At 38.4% G+C, this 24,273-nt stretch overlaps 1 protein-coding gene across 6 annotated transcripts in view; it reads left to right on the top strand.

Annotated features, from left to right (window-relative positions):
* Utrn (utrophin) overlaps positions 1-24,273 on the top strand; it is a 521,188-nt gene that overhangs the window by 182,290 nt on the left and 314,625 nt on the right. For all 6 annotated transcript variants that reach the window (XM_074072723.1, XM_074072717.1, XM_074072708.1 and 3 more), the window contains 8 exons: positions 797-920; positions 2,387-2,474; positions 7,458-7,699; positions 8,851-9,031; positions 10,497-10,642; positions 11,488-11,700; positions 20,594-20,707; positions 21,360-21,515. In XM_074072723.1, coding sequence (XP_073928824.1) covers positions 797-920; positions 2,387-2,474; positions 7,458-7,699; positions 8,851-9,031; positions 10,497-10,642; positions 11,488-11,700; positions 20,594-20,707; positions 21,360-21,515 — 1,264 coding nt within the window. The remainder of the gene's footprint in view (positions 1-796; positions 921-2,386; positions 2,475-7,457; positions 7,700-8,850; positions 9,032-10,496; positions 10,643-11,487; positions 11,701-20,593; positions 20,708-21,359; positions 21,516-24,273) is intronic.

Here is a 24,273-nt window from a genome sequence, read left to right as displayed (position 1 = left end):
CCTAGTGAACAGAAAAGTATGCACAGAATCCTATCAGTTTTATGCTTAAAACCCTTCACTGGCTTTTAGTTGCTCTTTGGTTGAGTCCTAACCCCTTAACACATCCTGCTGGGCCTTTTTGTAATTGGTCCTGTGACTTGGCTTCCTTGTTAATTATCCTTCTCTGTAAGTACTTGGGATTCCAGACACACCTATTTGTCGCTTGCAAAACATGACCCTTTGGAAGGAAAGCTACTAATGGCCACTGCTGTGCTCCAAAGTCACTCCACCCATGATTGGATCAGGATCCATTCCTGTGAATTCCTGGAATTAGCACCTGGCACTTCTTTTCTTATCACCTATTATTTTTCATTGCTTAATGACTGGACACTCCTTGAGGACAGAGATTTTTGTATCTAATTCATCTTGATCTTAGTCCAGCCCAGTGCCTGACATATTGAACAAAGATGACATCGTATTCATGAGTGTTTGTACTTGAACTTTTCTGAATTCTAACCACACCTGCTTTTCATTATCATAAGAGTTTATAAAAAAAATACAAGTGATTCCTTGTAAAGTTCAAAAATTTTATGTATTTTATTCACTTATTTATAATATTATAGTATTATACTGTTTTCATACTCTTCATTGTAAGTGTATGATCTTATTTTGTGTGCTTACTATATTTCTGAGTTGCCATTTTGGGGGATTATTTGAAAACACATGTGTGATGGGCATTTGGGTCATTCTTTTTTGAGCCAAGTAAAATAGCGGAAGAATATAGATGAGAGATGGTAACATCTGAATTTTAAATCAGGTTTGATGCTGTAAGTGCAGAGCTGTTGAACTGGATTTTGAAATCAAAGACAGCCATTCAGAATGCAGAGATAAAAGAGTACAAGAAGATGCAAGAGACTTCAGAAATGAAAAAGAAATTGAAGGTAAAACATAAAACAAATATTCTAGTGAATAAAATATTTTATCAGGCTAGATTTGTTGTTGACATTGAGAGGTGATGGAATCCAAAAGCTCCCTGTGAAATAAATGTGACCGCAGGTAGCTTCTAAAATATCAGCCTTGCTGTCATCAGATCCCGGTGTGGAGCAGGATTGCTTATTCTTTTTTCCTCCTCAGTGATAGAGGTATACAGTAGAGAATCCAGTTGTTATACAGTAGGGAATCCAGTTGTTATCCAGTTGATCCAGTTAATTATTAGAAAAGCATGGTCACTGCTATACTCCAAAGTTACCCTACTCTTGATTGGATCAGGAGCCATTCCTGTGAATTTCTGGAATTAGCACATAAGACTTCTTTTCTTATCACCTATTACTTTTCATTGCTTACTAGTGACTGGATACTTCTTGAGGACTGAGGTTTGTGTGTCTCATTCACCTTGACCTTAGTTTAGTTTCATTAAGGTGATCCGGTCATTATTACTATTTTTAAAACTCATTTATATTTACCTGAATCCTATTAAGTTATGACTTTGTGTTATTCCAAAGATTTTGTCTCCAGATACTAAGAGATGGCTCCTCAAACATGAAGAACCATTCCTCAAATGTAAAGAACAAAATGCTCTACTTATTGTCTTCACTTAAAAATTATGTATGAAATGTGCTTGAAGTTTGCCTTAGATTCATTATTTTATATAATTATGTGTGTATTATATATAGGTAATATATAAATTTGAGTTTATAATGCCAAAAGTAATACTGAGGGTCAACATATTTCTGTTTTTCTTTCTTTCTTTTTTTGTTTTGGTGGTACTGAGGTTTGAACGCAGGGCCTCATGCTTGCTAGGCAGGCACTCTACCACTTGAGCCACTCCACCAGCCCTCTGTTTTTCTTGATAATTTTTTTTCTCAGTGGTCTCTGTCATAGCATGGCCAGTGTTTTGACTCAAACCATTATTTTTATGATGTGAAATACTCAGGCTGTGTTTGTGAACACATATCCTAGATCTAGAACACTGATTTTAATTATTTTTCTCTTAATAGGAACTCTTAATTACAGTGTAAATTTTTTTGTCATTGTAAAAGAAACTGAGGGTTTTTTGTTTTTTTCTTTTTTTGGGGGGTGTGTGTGTATCTGTGTGGTAGTGGGGATTGAACCCAGGGCCTCATGCATGTTAAGCAAGCACACTACCACTGAGCCACAACTTCAGCAACAGACTAAAGTAATATGGTTGCTGTCATCATTGTTTTTCCACATTTACTTTTTCAGATTTACTCCTTTCTGGAGTGCTGGAGGGTGTCCTGGAATTTTGTAATTTTTTTGGTAGTATTCTTATACATAAACTTACCTAAAGAAAACTGAGAGGGATAATAAACATAAAAGTTTAAAATAACATTAACACTATATTGAGAAAAAAGTTTTCAGTATTCTGATATTGGGACTTTATTTCCAGGGATTAGAAAAGGAACAGACAGAGAAAAGCCCCCGGCTGGATGAATTAAACAAAACTGGACAAATTCTTTTGGACCAAATGGGAAAAGGTGAGACCCTTTTTTTTTTTTCCCCAAGATTTTTTAGATAGTGACCTTGAATAACATTTGCAGTTTGACCTATCAAACATTTAACACACCAACCCTCTTTTTTGCTATAAAATTTTTTTTATTTTTTAAAGTTGTTTTTGTGGTACTGGGGTTTGAATACAGGGCCTTGCACTTGCTAGGCAGGCACTTTGTCACTTGAGCCACTCTTCCAGCCATTGCTACACTGTCTATTTTGAGATAGGGCCTCACTTTCTGCCTGGGTGACTTGCACCACTGTCCTCCTATTTGTGCTTCCCTGCATAGCAGGGATGACAGGTACATGCCACTATGCCTTGGGAACTTTTTGCCCAGGATTGCTTTGAAATGCAAACCTCCCAATCTATTAACTTCCAAGTATCTAGGATTACAGGATTAACCCACCAAGCCTGGCCTCCAAAAATTGTTTTTAAGCAGAAGAATCTTTTGAAGAATGAAATCTTATACTGAAGCCGATTGTTAAAAACAGATAAAGCAAAGTCGTTTCATTTTCACATGGGGTCAGGGAACCAGGAACCCTGAAACCTCAGCAGCAGTTACAATGCAGTGGTGAGGAAGACTTAAAAACTGCTTCCTTAGGGATTTTATATTGGGGAGTACCAAAAGAAAATTTTACTTTGGCAACATTTGGGAAATGAGTTCCATTAAGGGTCATATACTTACGGTGTTTCATTTTTGATCACTTCCAGTGCATGACACAAATTTGCTATAGTGATTTTTATAGTTAAATTTGGTAAGATAGTACATGTGTTTGAAATATTTACCTGTACTGAAGAACTTTTTCGTTGCCATAGTCCCCAGTGACTCAGAGGAGTGCAAAGATGAGTATTTTTTTACTGTGCAGTTTGTCATGTGGTTTTCCCTCTAACTTTGAAAGGCATTTCTTGGTCACTTTTCCTTATTCTAACAATGGAGGTGCTTTGGGGTTTGCCACCGCTCTCCTTGACCAACCCTGCAGACAACCAAGGCAGAGTCAGGAATATTGGTTTGACAAACATCTTCAAAGTAGTAGTTTTCAAACTTTATTTTTGTACTTCTTGTTTTGGAAATCATAACTGCATACAAAGTAAACAGAATAGTGTAGCGAATCTCCTTGTATAAGTTTTTCACTCTGACAACGAATGAGATTCTCGCATTCTTGGGTTATTTATACCTTTACTCACCCTAATAATTTTTCTGAGATAAAAACTGAAGTCTGTAAAACTTACCTGTGTGTTTTGGCAAACAGGCATACCTGAATAACCTGTGCACACGAATCAGTATACAGATGCTTTCATCTCTTCAGCATGTTCTCTCATTACCCTTTTGAATCAGTTACTCTCCTCAATCCTAGAAAACTTCTCTTCTATGTTTTTTAACCCTTCGATTATTTTTGCCTCCAGCCTTTCAAAAACATATGTTTGCTTATTTTGTGTTTGTGTTGGAGATGTACACACACAGATAAGAACTATGTAGCATATCTCAATATATGTATCCAATACATGTCCAGTTATTTTTAAATTATGAAAATATGTTATTGCAAATCCATGCATTATTAGAAAAGGCTAATTTCTTCCTTTAAAAAAACAGATAAATACAATAGTATGTGTATTCAAAATTCACTGTAGCAGGCTGTCTTAGCTGTCCTGGGTGTGGGCACCCCAGTTGTTTTCTCATTCAAGTATTTATTTGAAGAGACTCAGAGTCAACAACAGACCACGATTTCTCCAGAAATGCAGGTTTTTTCCAATTGGGTGGTAAATCTATGTTACTTTCAATTATAGATTCTTTACTTCTACCTCAGTATACTTCCTTGGGACCCGGACTTCCTGAGTCTGCCACTGAATTTACCCTTACTTCTACATCAACTCTTAGGTGACAGACAGAATTAGTATGACAGAATTAGTGAAATCAAAAGGAAAGACTACCTGGTGAGAAGTGACAGATGCTGTGTTGTCATGACAGTGGCAGTGGAGTGGGCAAACTTGGTTCTCCGTTCCTTTTTAGTTTCCTGTCTTTGGGTGAGTTAAGGAACACTATGTTTTTTTGGCTTCTATGTCTAGAAATTGAGAGAGTTTTTAGCCAAGTTAGCTTTTGCTCAATAAACTCTTCTGTGAATAGGCAGGTCCTAAACATGCATATTCTGGAAACGAATTCATGTGAAATTGCTACTCACAGGGGCTAAGTGCAACATGGTGGGATGTAAGGTACCTTGGTTTTGTAAAGGGATGAAGTAGGTAACCTAATGTATCCTTCTCCAGCTTTGTAGGAAACCTTTTATATTTTGCATTACCTTGGTTTTTGTTGAGCTTTAATAGAACTAGAAATGGATTCATTAAAAGATCATAATTCTATTTTAAAAGACTTTCTGTTATTAACATTTTTTAGGATGCATTAGGAAGCTGGGAAATGGGGCATTGATCTGAGAAGAGTCTGTGTGTTTTGGGTTTAGTTTTCTCACCTTTTTGGGGGGATTGTTTGCCTTTTGTTAATGAGGGAAAGATTAGATTTTTTTCTGTTACCTACTGCCTTCCCATTTTATCCGTTATTCTAAATTTCCAGTATCACATCTTGTTTTGAACAGAAGTGGAAGCACAGCTGGGTTATTACCTCTCCTTTCCCCTCCCAAGAAATTTGAGTTCAACTTTAGAACATGAATAATTAATGTAGAAGAAGTTTTCTACAGAGTGAAATGTATCCTACTTCTACCTACGTAGGGATGCAGATAAATGACTGAACTCCAGTAAAACAGACGTCAGATAACCATGTTATTGTTTCCCCGAGGACAGTCCCATCAAGAAACCAACCTCGGACACATCTGCCAGGGCCTTCCTGCCTGATGTATTTGACTGAAGCTTTGTGACATCTCAGAACCATCAGCATGTTTTAAAAAATGAAATCATTTATTTCATTTGGCCTTCCTGGCCATTATGCCCAATTTTCTTGGTTGAGCTTATCTTATTCCTGGAGATTGTCAGCTAGTGTAATAGTTTGGCACTTGTGTGATGTGGCCTTACACGTTGACACCCATTATGGCTGGCTAAGCTGTGAACCTATGAAATCTGTGGTGGTCCTATGTTCTGTAAATGTTTCCCTTGATTTCAGCAGAGATAGGTTAAGAAGTGTAAAGTGAGAGTAAGCAGCAGGAATATGTTACATGTTGTCCCTGTTATGTTTTAATGTTTTTATTTTTTTGTGATTTGAGATGAGGTCTCTTTGTAGCCCAGGCTGGCCTCTGCCTCCTGAGTGCTGGGGTTACAGGTATAACTCACCATGCCTGACTGTTGTCCCTTCTAGATGATTAACAAAATGAAGTGCTTTTATTAATCATTACTGATTTTAACTTTTGATTTGGAAGAGTTGAGTGTTCCATAGACATAGAAAATTTATAACTGGAGCTCTGGGAACAAAAGAATTATTTGTAAAGAAAATGTACAGATTTCCTTTTTTAAGATGTGATGTGTACTTTAATCATTAATTGACATCACTGTAGCCAACGGTATCTCAGGCTTAGAGAAGGGAGATTTAAATGTTTAGAGGGAGTCTGAGGGGGCACAACGAATGGATGAGGAGACATCATGAATAAGTAACTGGAGAGGTTTCTCCAGCTGCGCTGTACCTGGAAGGAGAACCTCTGGCCAGCTTTTTAGATGACTGCTGGTAATTTTCCATCTCAGCAATGTTATTTGCCAGCTTAATTTTCTTCCTTGTTCAGCATAAGTTACCCTGACTTGAAAATGAAGTAGTTGATATTATTCTGCCTGTGTCTCCCTGGAATGGAAGTGACCTGCCAAGTGCAGCCTCTTTCTCCATTGTTCAGATAGTTTGTCCAGAATGAGTGAACATGGTTTGGGTGCAAATGTTCTGGATACATCTAATATTTGCTTACCTGTGTGACAGTGTACAGCTGATGGGTGATCTATCCAAATCATGTCCCGATGTGTTTGCATTTCTAATTTGCAGTGAATACAGTGTGTTATAAAAAAATTTCAAGTTGCCTTGTCTATGGATCACAAGTGACCTTTTGTTTTCCAAGTCATTTTTTTTGAGTTTAAGCTCTCATTACCCTGAAGTTTGATTGTGTGTGTATACAAAGCAGAATTGTTTTATTGTCGTCCTTCTTATCATGTGTTCTCTGTAAAGAGCCCATTGCTGATCTCCCACACTTTCTCATAGCCATCCAAAAGGATTTGATGGTTTTTTTATATCAAGGGAAGGACTTTGTAAAGGCCTATTGCTATACATAGAAATTTATCATTTCTAGGAACATTCTCTTCCATTCAAAAATATGACGCAAACACAATTATGAGATTCCCATAAAAAAAAGGTAATGGCATTTTTGGAATGTGTTTCCAAACTAATCTTGCCACTGCTTTGGTATTTTTGGTATTTATCTGTGTGCAGCATTCCTAGCAGGCTTGCTGGTGCTTCCTGGGCCTGGCTGCTGGCTTCACATTCCTTCACGTACCTGGTTGCTTCCCAGTAAAAGGAATTTTGGTCATTTATTTTGCAGTTCATAGGACAATGTATTTTGGTCACCAGACCTGAGTTAGTTTACTAGCTAGTTGTCTTTTTATTCTTAAGAAAGTAGGCATATCTTCTGATGTCAGAGGCCCAGACGAAGTCAGACAATTTGTTTATAATCTGGCTTAGATTTTAAAGAAGCAGTGGGAGGATGTCAGGTCTGGAAACATGTTCTGTAGAAGAGGAAGTAATTGATGTGTTTTTGTGATAGCCTTACAAGATCACATTATTAAATGCTATTTTAAGCTCCCTTAGGTCTAGAAGTTAAAACAGATTTAGTTATTTTTAAGTATGTCTTTATAATCTGTGGTTGTTGTGTTGAAAGGGACAAGAGTGTGACGGTTATATGTGACATGGCCTCATTTTTTACTGTGTTATAGAACGATCTCAAAACAAGTTTTGTGATACTATATGAAGTGTCTGCTTATTTTTCTATTCATGTAGAAGGTCTTTCCACTGAAGAAATAAAAAATGTTCTGGAGAAGGTTTCCTCAGAGTGGAAGAGCATATCTCAGCACCTGGAAGGTCTGGCAAGAAAGATTCAGCTTCAGGAAGACATAAATGCTTATTTTAAGCAGCTCGATGAGCTTGAGAAAATCCTGAAGACAAAGGAGGAGTGGGTGCAGCACACGCGCTTTTCCAAATCTTCCCAGAAGTCCTTGTCACACTTGAAAGATTCCTGTCAGGTAAAGAGCCAAACACCGAGATCACGCAAGCATTCTATGCCTGTCTTCTATATAAAACAGTGTGCTTCTCTTTTTTTCTTCTTTTAAAAATATTTGTTGCCAGATGCTCATCTAGGAATGAGAAATACAGTGATGAGTAAGACAAAGTTCCTGTCTCCATAGAGCTTCTATTCCAGTAGGCAATGAGAAAAACAAATAAGTCAGTCAGTGACTTGTTTCAAATAGAAGTAAGTGCTGTGAAATCAGAATAGAGTGGGGAAGAACTGAAGACCGAGCAGGGGGGCGCTCCTGAAGAGATGCAGGATGCAGGTCAGGAACACTGAGGAAGGAACCAAATCCGGAGATTGCAAGTGCCGCCTGCCTAGGGAAGAAGGAATTCCAAGAGGAAGGGAATCATTGATAGTGTTAAGCATTGTTGAAAGAATGAGTTGGTTTCAGTGAGAATGGAGGGACAAAACCGCAGAGGCCCTCACCAGGTGCTCAACATCAGTAATCGTTAGCTAAACACAAATCAAAACCACACTGAGATGCCCACTTCCTACCCACGAGGAGACCTGTAACCAAAAGACAATAGCCAGTGTTGGTGAAGATGGAGAGAACAGAACTGTCCACACTGCTAGCGGGAGTGTGAAATGATGGGGCTGCTTTGGAAAATATCTTGGCAGTTGCTCACTATTTATGTATTTTTCTCAAAGTATTTTTATTGGCATATATTAGTTGTAGAGGGGATGCATCGCGAATGTGCTTACGTTGTACATTGGTTAAGTTCACTCCCACCATCTCCCCTTCATGCCTTCAGCCACCTAAAACAACTGCAAAAGATTTCGTTGTTCTATTTTATCTATGTACACAAAGCACATCCATCATATTCACCCTCCTTTATCCCTTTCATTCACTCCTCTCCCTCCCACAAGTACTCCCCCCACCAGGACCTATTTTACAGTCTGTCCTTCATTTTAAATTCTGTAGTCAGTGTTCCAAAAGGTTCCTCCACATATCTCAGCTCTGAGTATACTGTTATTTTGGTCAGTTCAACTCCCTCTATTAAAGAGGGTGCTTCTTGTACTGTGAGCTTTAAGTCAATTCTGATTCACTTCTTGTGGGAAGGTCATCTTCATAGAGCCACATGACCCCAATTTTCTCTTCCATAGAGAGAACTGACAGAGCTCCTTGGCCTCCACCCCAAGATTGAAAGGGTGCATGCAAGCTGCTCAGCCCTGACGTCTCAGCCTTCTGTCCCAGGTTTTGTCCAGCAGGGCTTGGATGGCTTTCTAAGCCGCTTCCAGACTCTGCAGGAGGACTTAGAGGATCATCACCAGCAGTTACAGAATGGTAAACCCATTTGCTCAAGGTTTTCTTTCTCGATTTTGATTGTAATATTTCTTCAGTTTGCCTTAATTTTAAAATTGCCCCTAATGTTAGACCTTTTGTGTACCCGTGTGTTGTACCAGCTTCGCTGGGCCTGTGTTCCTCAGTGTCTGTGTGGCTCACGATTTTAAAGTATATTCAGACTGTCTTCTGGGCTCACGCTTCATTGTAAAAATACCCGCACTTTCACATGCTCTGAAATTGTGGTAATAGGATAAAATGATTGTTTTTAAGGAGATTTTCATTTTGCTTTGTTTTGTGGTGCTAAGCATAGAACTCAGGGCCTCGTGTATTCTAGGCAAGTACTCTACTACTGAGCCGCACCCCAGCCTTTCAGAAGATTTTAAAAGGAGACACAGTCACTGTTTCTTTCTTTGTTCATTCCCAGTAAGACTAAAAAGAATGATTGTCAATTTCTGTTTGTTCATAATGGTTAAGGCTTAAGCAGTTCCATCCCCTTTTAAAAGGAATCAGATTCCCTTTCTAAAATCTGAAAATATTTAGTGAGTTCTTACTTTTGGAATAAACCTATTTTGGAAAGTTAACTGTTAAAGGTTTTGAAAGCACATCCATCAAGTTACATTTTTTCCTCTTATGCCACGTTTGAAGTTGGGGCTTGTGTTGTATTCTGTACAGACAGTGCATATTTAAAAGCTGTACCTTCACCACTGCCTTACTTCTGCACTCATGGATTGTGTAATGCAAGGATATTAGGAATGTGTGCCTGCTAGGCAAGTGTGTCACGTTGTTTTTCTTCTGGAAAGGCACTGGACACATCTGTTCAAGGAAACCAGTTATGGTAGAATGACATAACTGCTCAGGAGGACCTCTTTCTCAAAAGGATCATCCGGCTGTCCATTTAACTTTAGTGGCTACTTGACTTCACCTCTTTGTCTTGCAAATACAACTCACTTTCTCTCTGCACAAGTGTTGCTTATGTGTGATTCTTGCATTGGATGTGGAAGGAGACACTGTTCCTCAGATGACTTGTGACAGCCTGGCTGCATGCTTCCCTTACAGTGTCTGCCACTCTGCAGATGGGTTTGTCTATATGTGGAGCTCACAGCAGACTGGTGCAGCCTCTTTGCTTTCTTTTATTCCTTGTGTAGCAGTTGGGGAAGAGGAGATTGCATGGGACAAAAGGGACATTGTCATTCTGGTTTCATAGAGACATTTTATCATGGTAAAATGGAGAGAAATGATAGTGAGTTAATATTTCAAACACCAGCATCCGCAGGAATGAAGTCACTGTCTGTCTCTTAGAAATGCCAGCAGAATGACCTATTTAACTAACAGAGAGCTTCTTTTTACTTTTAATCATGGGGTCTAACTTGTATATTAGAGTTCACTTTTTATATGCAGATTGATAGTACAGATAATAATATGAGGTTCCTAGCATTATTTTCTCAAAGTATTTTGAAATAAACAGAACTGAAGAACCAACCAGGACATGCATATGTGGAAACATTGAACACACTGAAAGATGTGTTAAACGATCTAGAAAATAAAGCCCAGGCATCTCTGAATGTCTTGAATGACCTTACAAAGGTGGAAAAGGCCCTGCAAGAAAAAAAGGTAATATATATCATTTCTGATAGTTTGTATTTTGAATTTTTCTTTAGTGATTTACAAAAAAAAAAAAAAATGGTCATCTTTGGTTTAGAAATTTCTTTCTTTTTTTCTTTTTGCTGTTCTGGGAAATCCAGCGGAGGCAAGTGCTCTAGGCAAGTGTTCTACCACTTGAGCCACCCTCCTAGCCCTTTTCTATTTCAGTTTTTGAGACAGGGTCTCACTAACTGTCCAGGTTGGCTTTAAACTCAAGATCCTCCTGCCTTTGACTCCTGAATAGCTGGGATTATAGGTGTTAACCACCATGCTTGGCTCAGAAATTTCTTATAATTTTTGAATGTTAATTACCTTAATGTAGGACCTTAGGTAAGAGGAAATATAGTTCTTAAGTATTGATAGAAGAAATGTTTATTTCCTCTTATTATTATAATTTGCATGAAATTTACAATCTTTATAATCTGCTAAAATATCTCTTATAAAATGAGGATTATTGGTTGGGTTGATAATTTAAAAAATTCTGCATTGAATAAAATGTATCTAAGGTCCTTAATTGAGTGGCCTTTAATACACTATTTCTTTAGATTAAAAAAAGACCAAGCCTTGACAGTGCACACTTGACGCACTCAGTGTGCTTTTTCAGTGATTTTGAGTGTGCAGAATACATTTATGTTGCCCACACAGAACTCATGAAGGGAAAGCTTTAACTTTTTTGATTAGGTCTTTTTTTTCATGAGTTTTTCACAATTCTTTTTTGATAAAATGCCTTTATTTCCTGCATATAGCCCTTCTTATTACATCTGTACAGATGCATTTTTGTGCCTGTTTTTAATCTTTTGAAACTTTTTTTCTAGGCCCTGGATGAAATCCTTGAGAATCAAAAACCCCCATTATGTAAACTTGCAGAAGAAACAAAGGCTTTAGAGAAAAATGTGCTTCCTGATGTAGAAAAAATGTATAAAAAAGAACTTGATGGTGCCCAGGAAAGGTGGAACAGACTGAAGGCCAAGCTTTCCAAAGATCTACATTTGCTTGAAGAAATTGCCTCCAAACTCAGAGCTTTTGAGGTAAATCCAGAGGCCATTAGGAGTTTAAGCTTATTACAGGGTAAATGGTGGTTTTCACCTAAGACTCAGATATCTATCTACTGGAGCATTTTGCATTCTTTCTAGTTCTACCTTTCTCATTTACTTAAGTTGTGATTCATAACTTGCTTACCAAAGACATCTTGTTACTGTGTCAGTGAGCACAGGTATTTCTTTTGCCTTGCAGAGAAAGCTTTTTGGTAGAGTTGCTTAAAATGGTCAGAATAGAGTTCTAGCATGGGAAGCCTAAGTGAAATATCAACTGGTGATTAGGTTAAGTGGTAACTCAGGAGGAGTGGCAGAAGTCATCTAGTTAGTTGCAGAGGGAGGAGTCCTTGAACCTGGTTTTTTTAAAGGTCTTTGACATTTGGGGTTGAAAATCCAAAGTAGGACAGTGATAATTATTGGGCAACACAGAAATTCAGCAGCAGGATCCTTTGCTGCATCTGAAGAAGCTGACAGATGAAGTAGTGGTGATGTTTGAGAAGGCAGATAGTAGATATGAGCACTTGTATGGAGGAAGGGTAGAAGTCAGTTACAGAGAAGACAGATTTTTGTTCTGCTTATGAGAAAGGTGGAGAAGCAGGGTTTCCACATCACCTGATTATCTCATAGGGAAGGTCTGGACGGGGAACTAGCCACTTCCACTCTAGTCCCCAGGCTCAACAGGACCTCTGACTCTTGGTCCTTCTTCCCTTTTCCTTCAGTCAGGATCTTCCCCCACCACCATTATCCCAAATGTATTCCTAGATATACTTCAAGAATAGTGTCTGGCATAGAGAAGCCACTCAATAAATATTTGTCAAGGAATGAAATGAGATTGGTAATCATAATGAATGAAATGAGATTTAGATTTGGATAGATAATGTGATTGATTTGCATCCCAAGAGAATTTGTGTAATGGATACTTCTAAGAAAGGTGAAAATAATAAGAGTAGTGACAAAATTTATGAAAAATGGTCTTAAAAATCAAACACAGAACACATAGTACAAGAGTTCTTATAGACTGTAAGGTCAGCATGGAAGGTATCCAGTGAGATTCGATGAGTGGTGACTACTGAACTTTGACCCAGGAACCAATGGGCAGCTCCAATGAATGACCATAGGAGAATATGGTTGTGGGTATGTGTGGGTGTGTGGTGGCTGTGGCTGTGGCTGTAGATCATTTTCTCTGTGTGGAAGTGCAGTTGTAGACTGAGATGTCATTCAAAGAAACCAGTAATTATGTAGCGGAGGGCATTATGGATGGCTTGGTATTTTCAACTCCTTTAGCCTTGTGAGTGGATCCACTTCTTGTATATTATCGGTTTGTAATGGTTTCCAGTTTTTAAAATGAGAATTACCATTATCTGTGATTCAAGAAAGTTTGGTAGTGGTTCCAGATTCAATTGTCAGTCATTCTTAACCAACTTTACCTACCATAAGACATTTGTTAGTCTGGAGACAGTTTTGACTCTCACAGCTGTGAGCTTCTGGAGAGCAAAAGCCAGGATGCAGTTGAACATTTTACCCACACAGGACTGCCCGCTTGGAAATAGAACTAGCTACAGCTCAAGGTTGAGCAATGCTGGGTTAAATGTTTCCCAGCTTTTCAAAAGATCATCCTCTGTTTTGAAATTTAAATCTCACATGTATTTAGGGAAATTAACCAGTGACTTTTGCAAGTATATTAGGGTTAGCTAAATGTATGCTAATATTTTAATATGAAGTTTCAAGAGAATGCATAGTCTTCTAAAATACAAAAAGAATCCTGGGGTTCTAGTATAGTAATCCAGTTTAGATTTGCATGGATTGTTGTTACTGATGTATTAAGTGTCGGCACTCACCTTGGCCAGTTGAAGAGTGTGCTAGGAGTTTATTTGCTTTAAAAACATATCAAACACATGGGTCTTGATATTCAGGTGCTTTTTGTTAGTACAGTAGCAAAATTGTAACATCCCATAATTTCTTTTAATTTGGTTTTTAGTAGGCTCACTGCAGGATTGTTGACAGTGTCTGTATTCTTCATGCAACTTCTTTCAGTTCTAAACAACACTCTACTCTCTTGTGTACTTTGAAAGCATTGCTTGTTATTTGACAACTCACAATTCATTTGGAAAACTTTTTAGGTAGTTGTAGTAAATATTCACTTTCAGGTTAACATTGTTTTCCCTTTTCAATGTCCTGATATATAATATTATGGTCATTTAAGTTCTAGTTGCCTTTAAGGCATGCAGCACTATAGGTTTTGGATTCAGTGCCAGTTTAAATTCAGTGCAGTGATGTTTCTTAGGGACAAAATAGTGGGCTTTTTATTTTTAAAATGCATTTTTATTTATGTAAATAATACCTGAAGATTGCTAATTGTGAAGGAATTGAGTAACAGAAGTATTTAGAATGTACATTCAGAGTTCCTGTTTGTCCCTAATGTAATTTCATTTCCTTATATCAGCTAATATTAAGAATGGATCCTTAGCCTGGCACTGGTGGTTCACGCCTGTATAGTCCTAGCTACTCAAGGAGGCAGGGGTCAGGAGGATTGCAGTGTGAAGCCAGCCCTGGCTCACAGCTCACAAGACCCTATCTCGAAAAACCCTATCACAAAAAATTGGGCCGGTGGCTCAAGGTGAAAGTCTTGAAGAGGAAGAATGGATCTTTGCCTGGCGCTGGTGGCTCACACCTATAATTCTAGCTGTTCTGGAGGCAGAGATCAAGAGGATTGAAGTTTGAGGCAAATAGTTCTTGAGACCTATCTCAAAAATACTCAACACAAAAAAGGGCTGCAGGCATGGCTCAAATGGTAGAGCACCTGCCTAACAAGTGTGAGAGAAAAACAAAACAAAACAAAAAGGATCCTTGGTGGAGGTTTATGTGTTCAAAGTAAAAAAAGAAAAAGGTACACAAATATCGCCAATTCTGAGCATTTTTTCCACACTATATGAAAAATGATATTGGAACTTTTGTGAGAGACATTTAGATAACTAGTATACCATCGATCTTGGAATACAAATCTCACTCTGCAGAAAAATAATACCTTTCAGCAGTACTGCAGATTTACACTTTGAAAGCATTTTCTTGACTATGTGTTTATTTTTTCATCTTTTTACAATCCTACAATTCTCAGAAGGATTTGTGTGCAAATTAGCTTTCTGTTACTCTTCAGCATCCATTCACCTACATGCCCTTTGTTTACACCACTGCACTTTGAAAAGCAGCAAAACATCTTGAAACACATGAGCTAGGAAATGTGTTTGTCATTATTGATTTCACTGACAGGATTTTCTTATGAATCATGAGATAAAATAAAATCCTAACAGGCTGTGTTTTATCAGTCCTCTCCAGCAGTGACACCTTTGGATCCAGAGACTGCAGGGTATTTCGTAGTATTTCCTTTCCCCATTCAAGAGCCCCTGTACTGTGGGACATAACTGGGAAATCATGACCACATCCCCAAAGCACACACAAAACCTGGTCTTCAGATTTTCCACAGTGCTTGCCTCTCTGAACTCTGTCTGTAGCCCCTTCCTGCCTGGGTCAGATCTCCTGTCAGCTTTTGCCTGACAAAGTCCATTACCCTTAAAATCTGAGTCCCACTTCCCATCTCTTCCCTCTGGACTTCTTCCATTCTGGTGCCAGAGTTAGCCTTCTGCAGAGGATCTGGTTGAAGTGCTTTCATGTACACATCATAGCCTTGTCCTTTCCTTGCTCATACCCTGCCTGTATCTCCACCGTGAGCTGTATCAGGTGGTCAGACTATGATGGGCCACAGAGGACCTGGATGATTGCCTTTCTTTGGAAATGACAGGTACTTGCTAAGATTTTGCATCCTTCTGGGGTCTGCTGACTGTTTAAGAACAAGCTTCCTCTGCAGACATCTGCTCACCCCCATGCCCAAGCCAGAGAATCATTTTTATCTCTGGGATTCTACCATGTGTCTCTTCTTCTCCTGGGCATTTGCTTTTTTGAGGATTTTTGCCCAGAAAGTAAGCTGGGAATAGAGCTGGGACGAGAAAGTGATTGCTCCGTAGAGGCCTTCAGACATGTCATTGTTTGTTTTCCCTACTATGGGACAAAATACTTTGTCAAAATAGTGTTTGTGTCATGAATATTATAAAGACAAATAAAATTGGAAACCACTACTTGTTAAATTACTATACTATTTCTGATTGCACAGTTCTTTATCTTTGTCTGTGTCTTGGGATAGAAATGAGCAGCTTTAAGCTGTAGACATTCCAATAGTTGGGGGAGGAGGAAGATAAAATGCCAAGAATTTAGCTGTAGTCAAGTCTTAGAGGCACTTGTGTACCTTGGAATTTTACTCTCTTAAGTCCAGAGTTACCGAGGTTTAACCTTCCCCATCCCCAGCTCGGAGAGTGGCTGAGGTAAGGCTAAAGGACGGTTCTGTTGACCTTGCATTCATTCCTCTTCTGTGGTCCAGAAGCAGGGCATTGTCCCTCAAAGATGCTTCTAGATTACTGCTTTTAAGCAGGGATGGCCAGTGTCAAATTTTGATCCTTTTGAGATAGAATACTAGATAACTTGATTCAAAAAATACCATACTAGTAGTAATTTTATCTTTGTTTGAATATTTGTGAGTAAAAATAGGAATAAGAAGTGCCGGCCCTAGACTAGTACTCGTAGTTTAATTTTTGCAGACATTTATACTAGAAATTTACTAGCAATTGTTTTGTGTTGCTTTATAAGAAGTGTGTGTGTGTGTGTGTGTGTGTGCGCGCATGTGTTCATTCAGTAACTGGATGGAGGTAAAGAAAAAGTTACTCATTATTGTAGATTAGAAGCTCCTAAGTGCGTTAGCTGAGTGATTTTTAAATGGATCGAAAACCACTATATTCATGTGAGCTCTTTAATGTTCTTTGTAACTTTTTTGCTGAGGAATTGGCTTAACCATGTACAGGTTTTTGGTATGTTTGAGAAGCACAGGAAGCGTCTGCTCTAATAGATTGAGACTTTTCTTTCAGGGAAGAATTAGATACTGAGGGGAGAACAGAAGTGCAGAGCAGAGCCCCTGACTCCCTGCTTCCCTGCACACAGGTGACAGCTAGTCCTGAGTTTAGAGACTTTCCTTTGCTAACACATGTGTGGCCACTGGGTCGGAATGCCTGGTGTATCTGCTGCTACCAGGCAGTTCTAGAGTTTGGAGTGTCTAGTTTCCACATGTACTTAACTTCCTTCTACTAAGCTGTATTTGACCATGTATAGTCAAATCTAGAGGCAGCAACTCTTTCAAACAGTCATTTGGAAATAGTTATTTTTAAACAATTATTGGATAGAACTGGCAGCAGTTTAAAAAAAAGTGGCTTGATCTTAGCAACCAGGCTGCTCATGCCTGTGGTGTCTCTGATGGGACATAAACTCCAAAAGTTGGGAGTGGTAACACTTCCATCAGGTTCATCTTGGTAGTGATAAAGCAGTTTGTTTTGTAGATATTACCATTACCGAATGCTTCCACGTAGCAGTCTCTGTCCACACATTGCCTTTGTCTTTCAGAACAGCCAAGCAAGTGTGGTGTTATCATTCCTCTTTTACAGGTGAGCAACTGAGGCTGAAAGGACAGAAATTAGCTTCTCAGAGCCACATTGCTAGTTAGATGCTGAACTTGACAGTCCTTCATCTTTCCTTTCCTGTGCACACAGCCTCTCTCACAACTCAGCATGCTTAGAGTTAGTGGCAGGATTTTTATACAGAAAACAGTAGTCTTTTCAGATTCCCATCTGTTGCTTTTGTCACTGTTGGGAGTATCAACTCTGCATGGCTTATCGCTCTTTTTTATTTTTTTTTCCACATCAAACTGCAGAAGCGAGTGAATTGTGTGTGTCCATGTGGGTCTGTGTGTGTGTGGGTGGGGACGAAGGAAGAAGGGAGGCATTCGATGGCATAAAACTTCCTCTCATTTGCCAGTGAGGGGGAGTTCAGGCTGCTTACATTGGTCAATGCTGGTTGTGATTCAAACACTCCCTTGGAAGATAATGTACCCATATAAATTTTGAAAATCCTTGGCTAGTGAAGCTATCAATTTTCCTTATTCAAAAGTGGCTTTAATGAAGAAGTAAGATTTAATAAAGAAGTAAAAAGTCTAGAATGGAGATTAACAATTCTAGAATCTACAGTGACAAGATAAGTGGATGATTTTTAAAGGTTTTTTTTTTTTGTGAACCTCACAGTTCTAGTCATACTTTCTCTCTTTCTGAACTTCTTTTTTGGCTGTCCTGCCCTCTCCTTCCCAAGCATTTTTTCCCCTGAAGTCTTCAATAAAAGTCTCTCAGAATGCTGGGGTGCTCAGAAGAGACCTATATGATGGTGACAGGCAGAATGGAGGAGAGGGAAGCTTGGGCAAAGTGCACAGTGTGACTACAGGGGCTCCACAGTTTGGAATAAAGAATGCAGAGGTGCTTGAGCAGGATGCTGTAATATTGACAGAGGATGCAAGAAGCCTATCTGTCCAAATACTTCTGGCTTCCCATCTTCCTTAGAAACTGGCCCTCAAAACTAGAGGTGTGGAATAGTCATTTTTGAGAGTGCATTAGAATCTGAACTATGAATCACACAGAAAAACCACTCAGCTCCTCCCGGTGTCAAAATCTGCATCCCAAGTAGCACTGGGAGTTTTGCTGATGATCTTAGGGTCATTATATGACCTAGGGAGAAATTATCAGGAAAATGGAGATGGATGGATGTTCTAATTAAGGGGGAACATTAGTTTCTAAAAGCTAAAGACCTAAAGTGAGCTTGATATTAGCTCCTGGCAAAGCTGTAAGATAAATGCCCAATCAGAGAAAAGGCCTCACGCTTGCTAACCAGGCCCTCTACCTCTTGAGTCACACTTCTAGCCACTTCCCCCCCAACCCCATATGTGCTTAGGAAAGAACCAACAAGGACATCACTAATAAGCCTTGCCCAGACTAATTTCCTTTAAGTGTTCATTTAGTTATTTAACTAATTTTCTGGAGGCAGATAATACTGGGTTATTATCTGGGTTAATACTGGGTCTAATACTGGGTTATTAGATATATAGAGTGATGGACTCACAGTTGAAGGAGCTTGTACACCCATGTAGTTCCTTCAAACAATGTTCACAAACTGTCATTCTTGGCAAGTCTTGATTTCAGCAAAGTATTTGGGATATTTTCTTGTACTCTTATAAGATGATAGAAAACCAGCTAGATACTAGTATTCTGTAGATTCTTATTTTGATAAACGAGTAACATGGAACCCTCACAGCAGAATGCGCAGGCAAACTCATCATTGGCTTTATTCTTCACTTGGGAAAATCTAAAAACAACCACAACTACAAAAACCAAGAAAAAATATATTTCTCTGTCAGATTTGCAAATAAGAGAAAGGCAGGAGTAGCTGATTGGAAAGTGGAAAGAATACAAATTGAAGTTCTTTTGTGGTTCGCTGTTGGTCTGTTTTAACTGTTACTGCCAACATAATGAGACAAAGTTTAGTATTTATAATTATCAAGTTCTGAATCTATTCTAGCAGCTAATTAAGCAATATGTGCTAGGAAAAGTGCATTTTGAAGTAGTTAATGGGAATATTGGAATTGTATTTACCCATAATATTGTGAGTAATGTATCTATGAACAACAACAACAAAAAGAAACACAAAGCAACCATACAATAAGAAAAGTAAAAGAAGAACATTTTAAATGGTATGTTATCCTGTTAAGTTCCATATTTGTAAGTCATCCCGACACTATAAGGATAAGAATAGCTGCTGCTCTGGCATATTTCAAGGACATTAAACAATTGATATAGGTTCCAGAGCCTGTTGGCTGGACTGGTGGGTGAAGTACCCAGGCATAGAAGTAATCAGGAATGTTTAACCATTAGGAGGTAGGGAGAGACATGGTGGCTCCCCTCGATTATGGTGACATTGTTTTGAACATGATAGTAAATTTGTTTCCATTGCTAGGAATGAACAAGAAACAAAGAATTGAAGAAAGTACAAGGACACAAGTAGCTCATCACTAGGGAAGTTGGCAGGGCAGACTGACCAAAGACAGTACGGCCATCACTTTAGTATTAAAGCGATGTTGGGTTTTCTTTTTCTTTCTTTCTTTGTTTCTTCCTCCTCCTCCTCCTTTTCCTTCTTCTTTCTTTTCTTCTTCTTCTTCTTCTTCTTTTTTTTTTTTTTTTGGTGGTATTGGGGTTTGAACTCAGGGCTTCATGCTTGGTAGGCTGGTGCTCTAACCATGCCCTCAGCCCTACTTTGTATTTTTTTGAGGCCCAGTTCTTATGTTATCTCATATCTAAAGTCTTTTTTTTTTTTTTTTTTTTTTTTTGCAAGATGTTTGTTTTCTTTGAACTCCCAGCAGGAAACATAGTAACTGGGATTAGTTGGTGCTTAGTAAATGTTGGATAAAAGAATGGATCTGGGTAGTTTATGGTGCTGAGTTCTCAGCTAACAAAGCATCCAACACTACAACTAAAACAATTGATTGTATTTCCTTTACAATTCTGTTTGTTTCTTCCTGCTCTGAGTAGCTAACTTAAGGAGAAAAATTGTAAGTTATATGAGAGCAAATGATTTTTTAGTTGATTATACCTAGAAAAACAGTTTTTCCTCTCAATTGAATTTTTAGTCATAGATAATGCTTGCATTTAAGCAGAAGAGTTTGTTCGTTGGAGAGTGTTTTGAAATTTGTAGTATGATCATTGGGTTGTTATCTCTAGGGAATTTTAGTCAAGATTGAACTAAATAATTATTTTCAACGTTGGGAAGTTTAAAAAAAGAAATAAAATAAATGAAAATGATGTTATCAACATTTTGAAACGTTGCCTTTTTTTTTTCCCAGTAGCAATAGATCTTGAGATGTAGTGGGTTGAATGTCACTGAGTAATATCCCCCTCTGTTATTGTGTTCGATTTAGGCTGATTCAAAAGTCATTGAGAAGTGGATGGATGGTGTGAAAGACTTCTTAATGAAAGAGCAGGCTGCCCAAGGAGATGCCGCAGGTCTGCAGCGGCAGCTTGACCAATGTGCTGTGAGTTCTGCCGTTCCCTCGAACCTGCTGGAATAGGCAACATTTTCTTCTTTTTCTTTGTTATTTGCTATTATTAAAATAGCAAGAACATGACATGGTATTAAGTCTAGATAAAATATCTTTCATTATAAGTCTTTTTGGACTTCATATTTAATAAAAGAATGACAGATTTTCATATTTTTACTTTTGACCTTGGTTATAGAATTTGTGACCAGAGAACAAGAATTATTTTAGTTCCTTAGGGGTGCCATCTAATATTAGAGTGGTGCTCTTAGTGTAATAACCACCAATTGTGTGTTGCTTTTATTGGGTCACATGGTGAGGCTTTAAGAAAAACATTTAACAAATGAAATTTCCTAGTAATACTGCCTGCAATTTATGCTTCGTGAAATCATCAGGCTTCTCAAAATTAATTAAAAGCAGTATTTCCCACTGAGAGTCAAGGATTTCCAATCTAATTTAGCAGATGGCTATGTGCAGTACCCAGGTGAAATGAAGTTAAGGCACACAGTCTTTCTTAAGTAGTTAAAAGTCGTGACTCCCAAGCAGTCTGTTCCTATAATATTTGCAGGAATTCAAGCAGAAAAATTGTAATTATGGCATCCACTTCTATAGGAGTAAACTCAACATGGGCTTTATTTCTTGTGTTCAGGGCTTTGTTAATGAAATAGAAACAATTGAATTGTCTTTGAAAAACATGAAAGAAATAGAGGCTAACCTTCGAAGCTGTCCAGTTGCTGGAGTCAAAACTTGGGTACAGACAAGGCTTGTTGACTATCAAACCCAGCTGGAGAGATTTAGCAAGGAGGTGAGTCTTTCAACTGTACTGTCTGAGGTTTCCAAGAGGTGGAGACAGTGGCTTCTCTTGATAACAAAATTGATTTTATAACCCTTCCATCTTGAAAACAGTGGTTTAGAATCACTACAACCTGGGTGGAAGGTTGGCTCGAAAATAAACTTTTTTGTTTAAATTCACTGAGCATACTGATTGTCCAGTTTGACCTAGGACTTAGTCTTTCTTTTTGTTTTAAATCCAGCTTGACACACACATTTATGTCATTTGCTATATCCCTAGGACACTCGAGTATGTTGTTCCATAATTATAGTCACTGACCATTTATTCAGCAAGTATTTATTAATCAGTCACTAATATTTTATTAATTAATTTCAACTGTCATGCATCATTCTAGGCACTGAGGACAAAGCAATGAGCAAGGAAAAAATCCCCTCTTTTAAGGAACTTGCATCCTAGTAACATTCTTTCGTAAAGAATGAGGACAGTGTAGTTGGAGTAGAGCAAGAAGAGTTAGTGGGCTGGAAAATGGGAATATCTGGGGTCGGAAGGTAGGCAGAAGATGGATTCGAATTTGACCTTGGAGGTAAGGACTTTGGATTTTATTTCAAGTGCCATGTCAAGCCAGTTGAGGGTTTTTGCAGGGAGGTGACACTTGACAGCTCTTTTAAGGTCACACTGGCTTTCATGTGGATAATTTGCTTTGGGAAGGCAAGAATGAGAGGAGGGAGAAGACTCATGAGGTATTGCAGGCTTGAGGAGAGGGATGTCCCTTGGGCTAGGAGGTAGTGGGGTAGGTCACGAGAAATACTAGATTCAGACTAGATTTTGAAAATAGAGATAGGATTCGTGCATGTAGAGGATTGGAGTTAGGATAGAAGAAAAAGTGAGTGGTTGAGGGCAGCTTAGGAGGTTTGCAAAGCTTCCATTTTGTGTGAATTGTGGTGCTGCTTACCAGAATGATGAAGATGAGGAGTGGAAGCTTCTGTGGGTACAGGGGAAATGATGCTTCTTGCAAGGGTTAAGTTTGAGATGATTTTAGGTAGGCAGATGGGACCTGGGCGCAGAAGAATGCTAAGAAAGAAAGGTCAGAAAGAAATGAGTCACTAAGGCAGTGTGGGATCCCAGGGGCCAGATGGAGAAAGCTTTTCACAGTGCCCCATGCTGAGGACTGAAGAGGCCATCTGACTGAAATTTAAGCTTCAGCATTGATATTTTGAAATGGAGGCTTCTAATGACCTTGAGAAAAGAGGGTTCCCTGGAATGGTGAGGAAGCAAGTCATATTGGAGAATGTTGAGAAGGAGGGGACAAGAATGAACAACTTTGAGAATTTACTCTCTTCAGAGGAAAATAGGGTAGTGCTGGAGCTGGGGATCCAAATAGATACTTTTGTTACTTTTACTAATGAGAGATAGGACAAGTTGTTTTATGCTGAAGGGAAGGGTCTCAGTTAGGAGAAAACAGTTGATGCAAAGGACTAAGATAATTTCTGAAGTGAAGCCCCATCATATGGGTGGGGATGAGACCTACAGTGCAGGCATTGCTGTGCAGCCTTTCACCCACGGTCACGGGAGCCGTGTCAAGACTATAAGAACTGGATATCGTTGCTTGCTTCTGATTATTTCAGTTTTACTATGAAGTTAGTGAGGTTCTGTGTAGCTGAGTGAGTGACAAAGTGCTGAAAAATAGAGGGAAAATGTGAAGTACATAGGGACCGGACAGACCATCTGGTAAATAGTACATATCTCTTAATTTTTGACTAAGTGTTTACATAGGAAAAAGCCGTATTTGCATCACTGCATATTTTGTTTTTCTTTTGTTGCCTTTCCCCAGTTTTATTATTTTGAACAAACTCAAATGTGAAGAAACGTTGAATTAATGGTAGAGAGAGTCCCCATATGCCCGTTCTGTGGTTTTCCAATTGTTAGTGCTTTATCTCACTTGCTCTCTTTCACCCTGTCACCCCTTTTCCTTTCCTAAGAATGTGCTTTTGACAGGACGTTGAAAATATGACACATCACTCCCACATATTTTAGTATGCTTCTCCCCAGAATAAGAATATATATATAAAACTACAAAATTATCAAACTTAAGAAAATAATCTTTTTGTAATGTCATGTAACACTCTAGCCAAGTTTGTATTTCTGTATATGTTCTATAATTGGATGTTATGTGTTGGAGTGGCTGGGTTTTTTGAGGAATAGAGAAAATGGTTTGGATATAGCAGTAAGGGGCAAGAAGGTGATTATATCTATTCATCCATCCATGCATCCATCCACATATGACAACATAGTATTCATTCTGAATTATTGTTTATTCAAAGTATGGGAATAAATATATGGGAAAAATTTAAGTGTACTGAGCAAGAAGGCAACCACGTGTGTGAGTAATTATTTAGATCAGTTCCAGACAATTGTATTTCATTGACTAGTAAAAATGTAGACATTTTGGACAATGTTTTTTATTTCAGTAAGAAAACACAGGCATATAATACAAATCAACAGATAGAAACAACTTCTCACATATGTTATACCCATGTTATATACAGAAGAACATATTAATGCTCCAAAACAGAAAGTACATTAATTATTTTGGGGAGGTTTTGAAAGGCCACTAGGTTGTTTATTTGTTCCTTTTTCTCTGTGGATCCATGAAAAGAATAAAGCTGACTACTGTTTAGAAAGTAGTAGCAAAGCAAATTTTCTGGAAGCAGGCCCAAGAATGTGTGTGTGCACGTGTATGGCTGTGTATATGTGTCTCTGCATGTGTGTG

Source organism: Castor canadensis, chromosome 1 (assembly GCF_047511655.1).
Source record: "Castor canadensis chromosome 1, mCasCan1.hap1v2, whole genome shotgun sequence".
NCBI classification, from domain to species: domain Eukaryota; kingdom Metazoa; phylum Chordata; class Mammalia; order Rodentia; family Castoridae; genus Castor; species Castor canadensis.
Note: the sequence above shows the minus strand (reverse complement) of the source record. Positions and strands in the feature narration are given on the sequence as shown.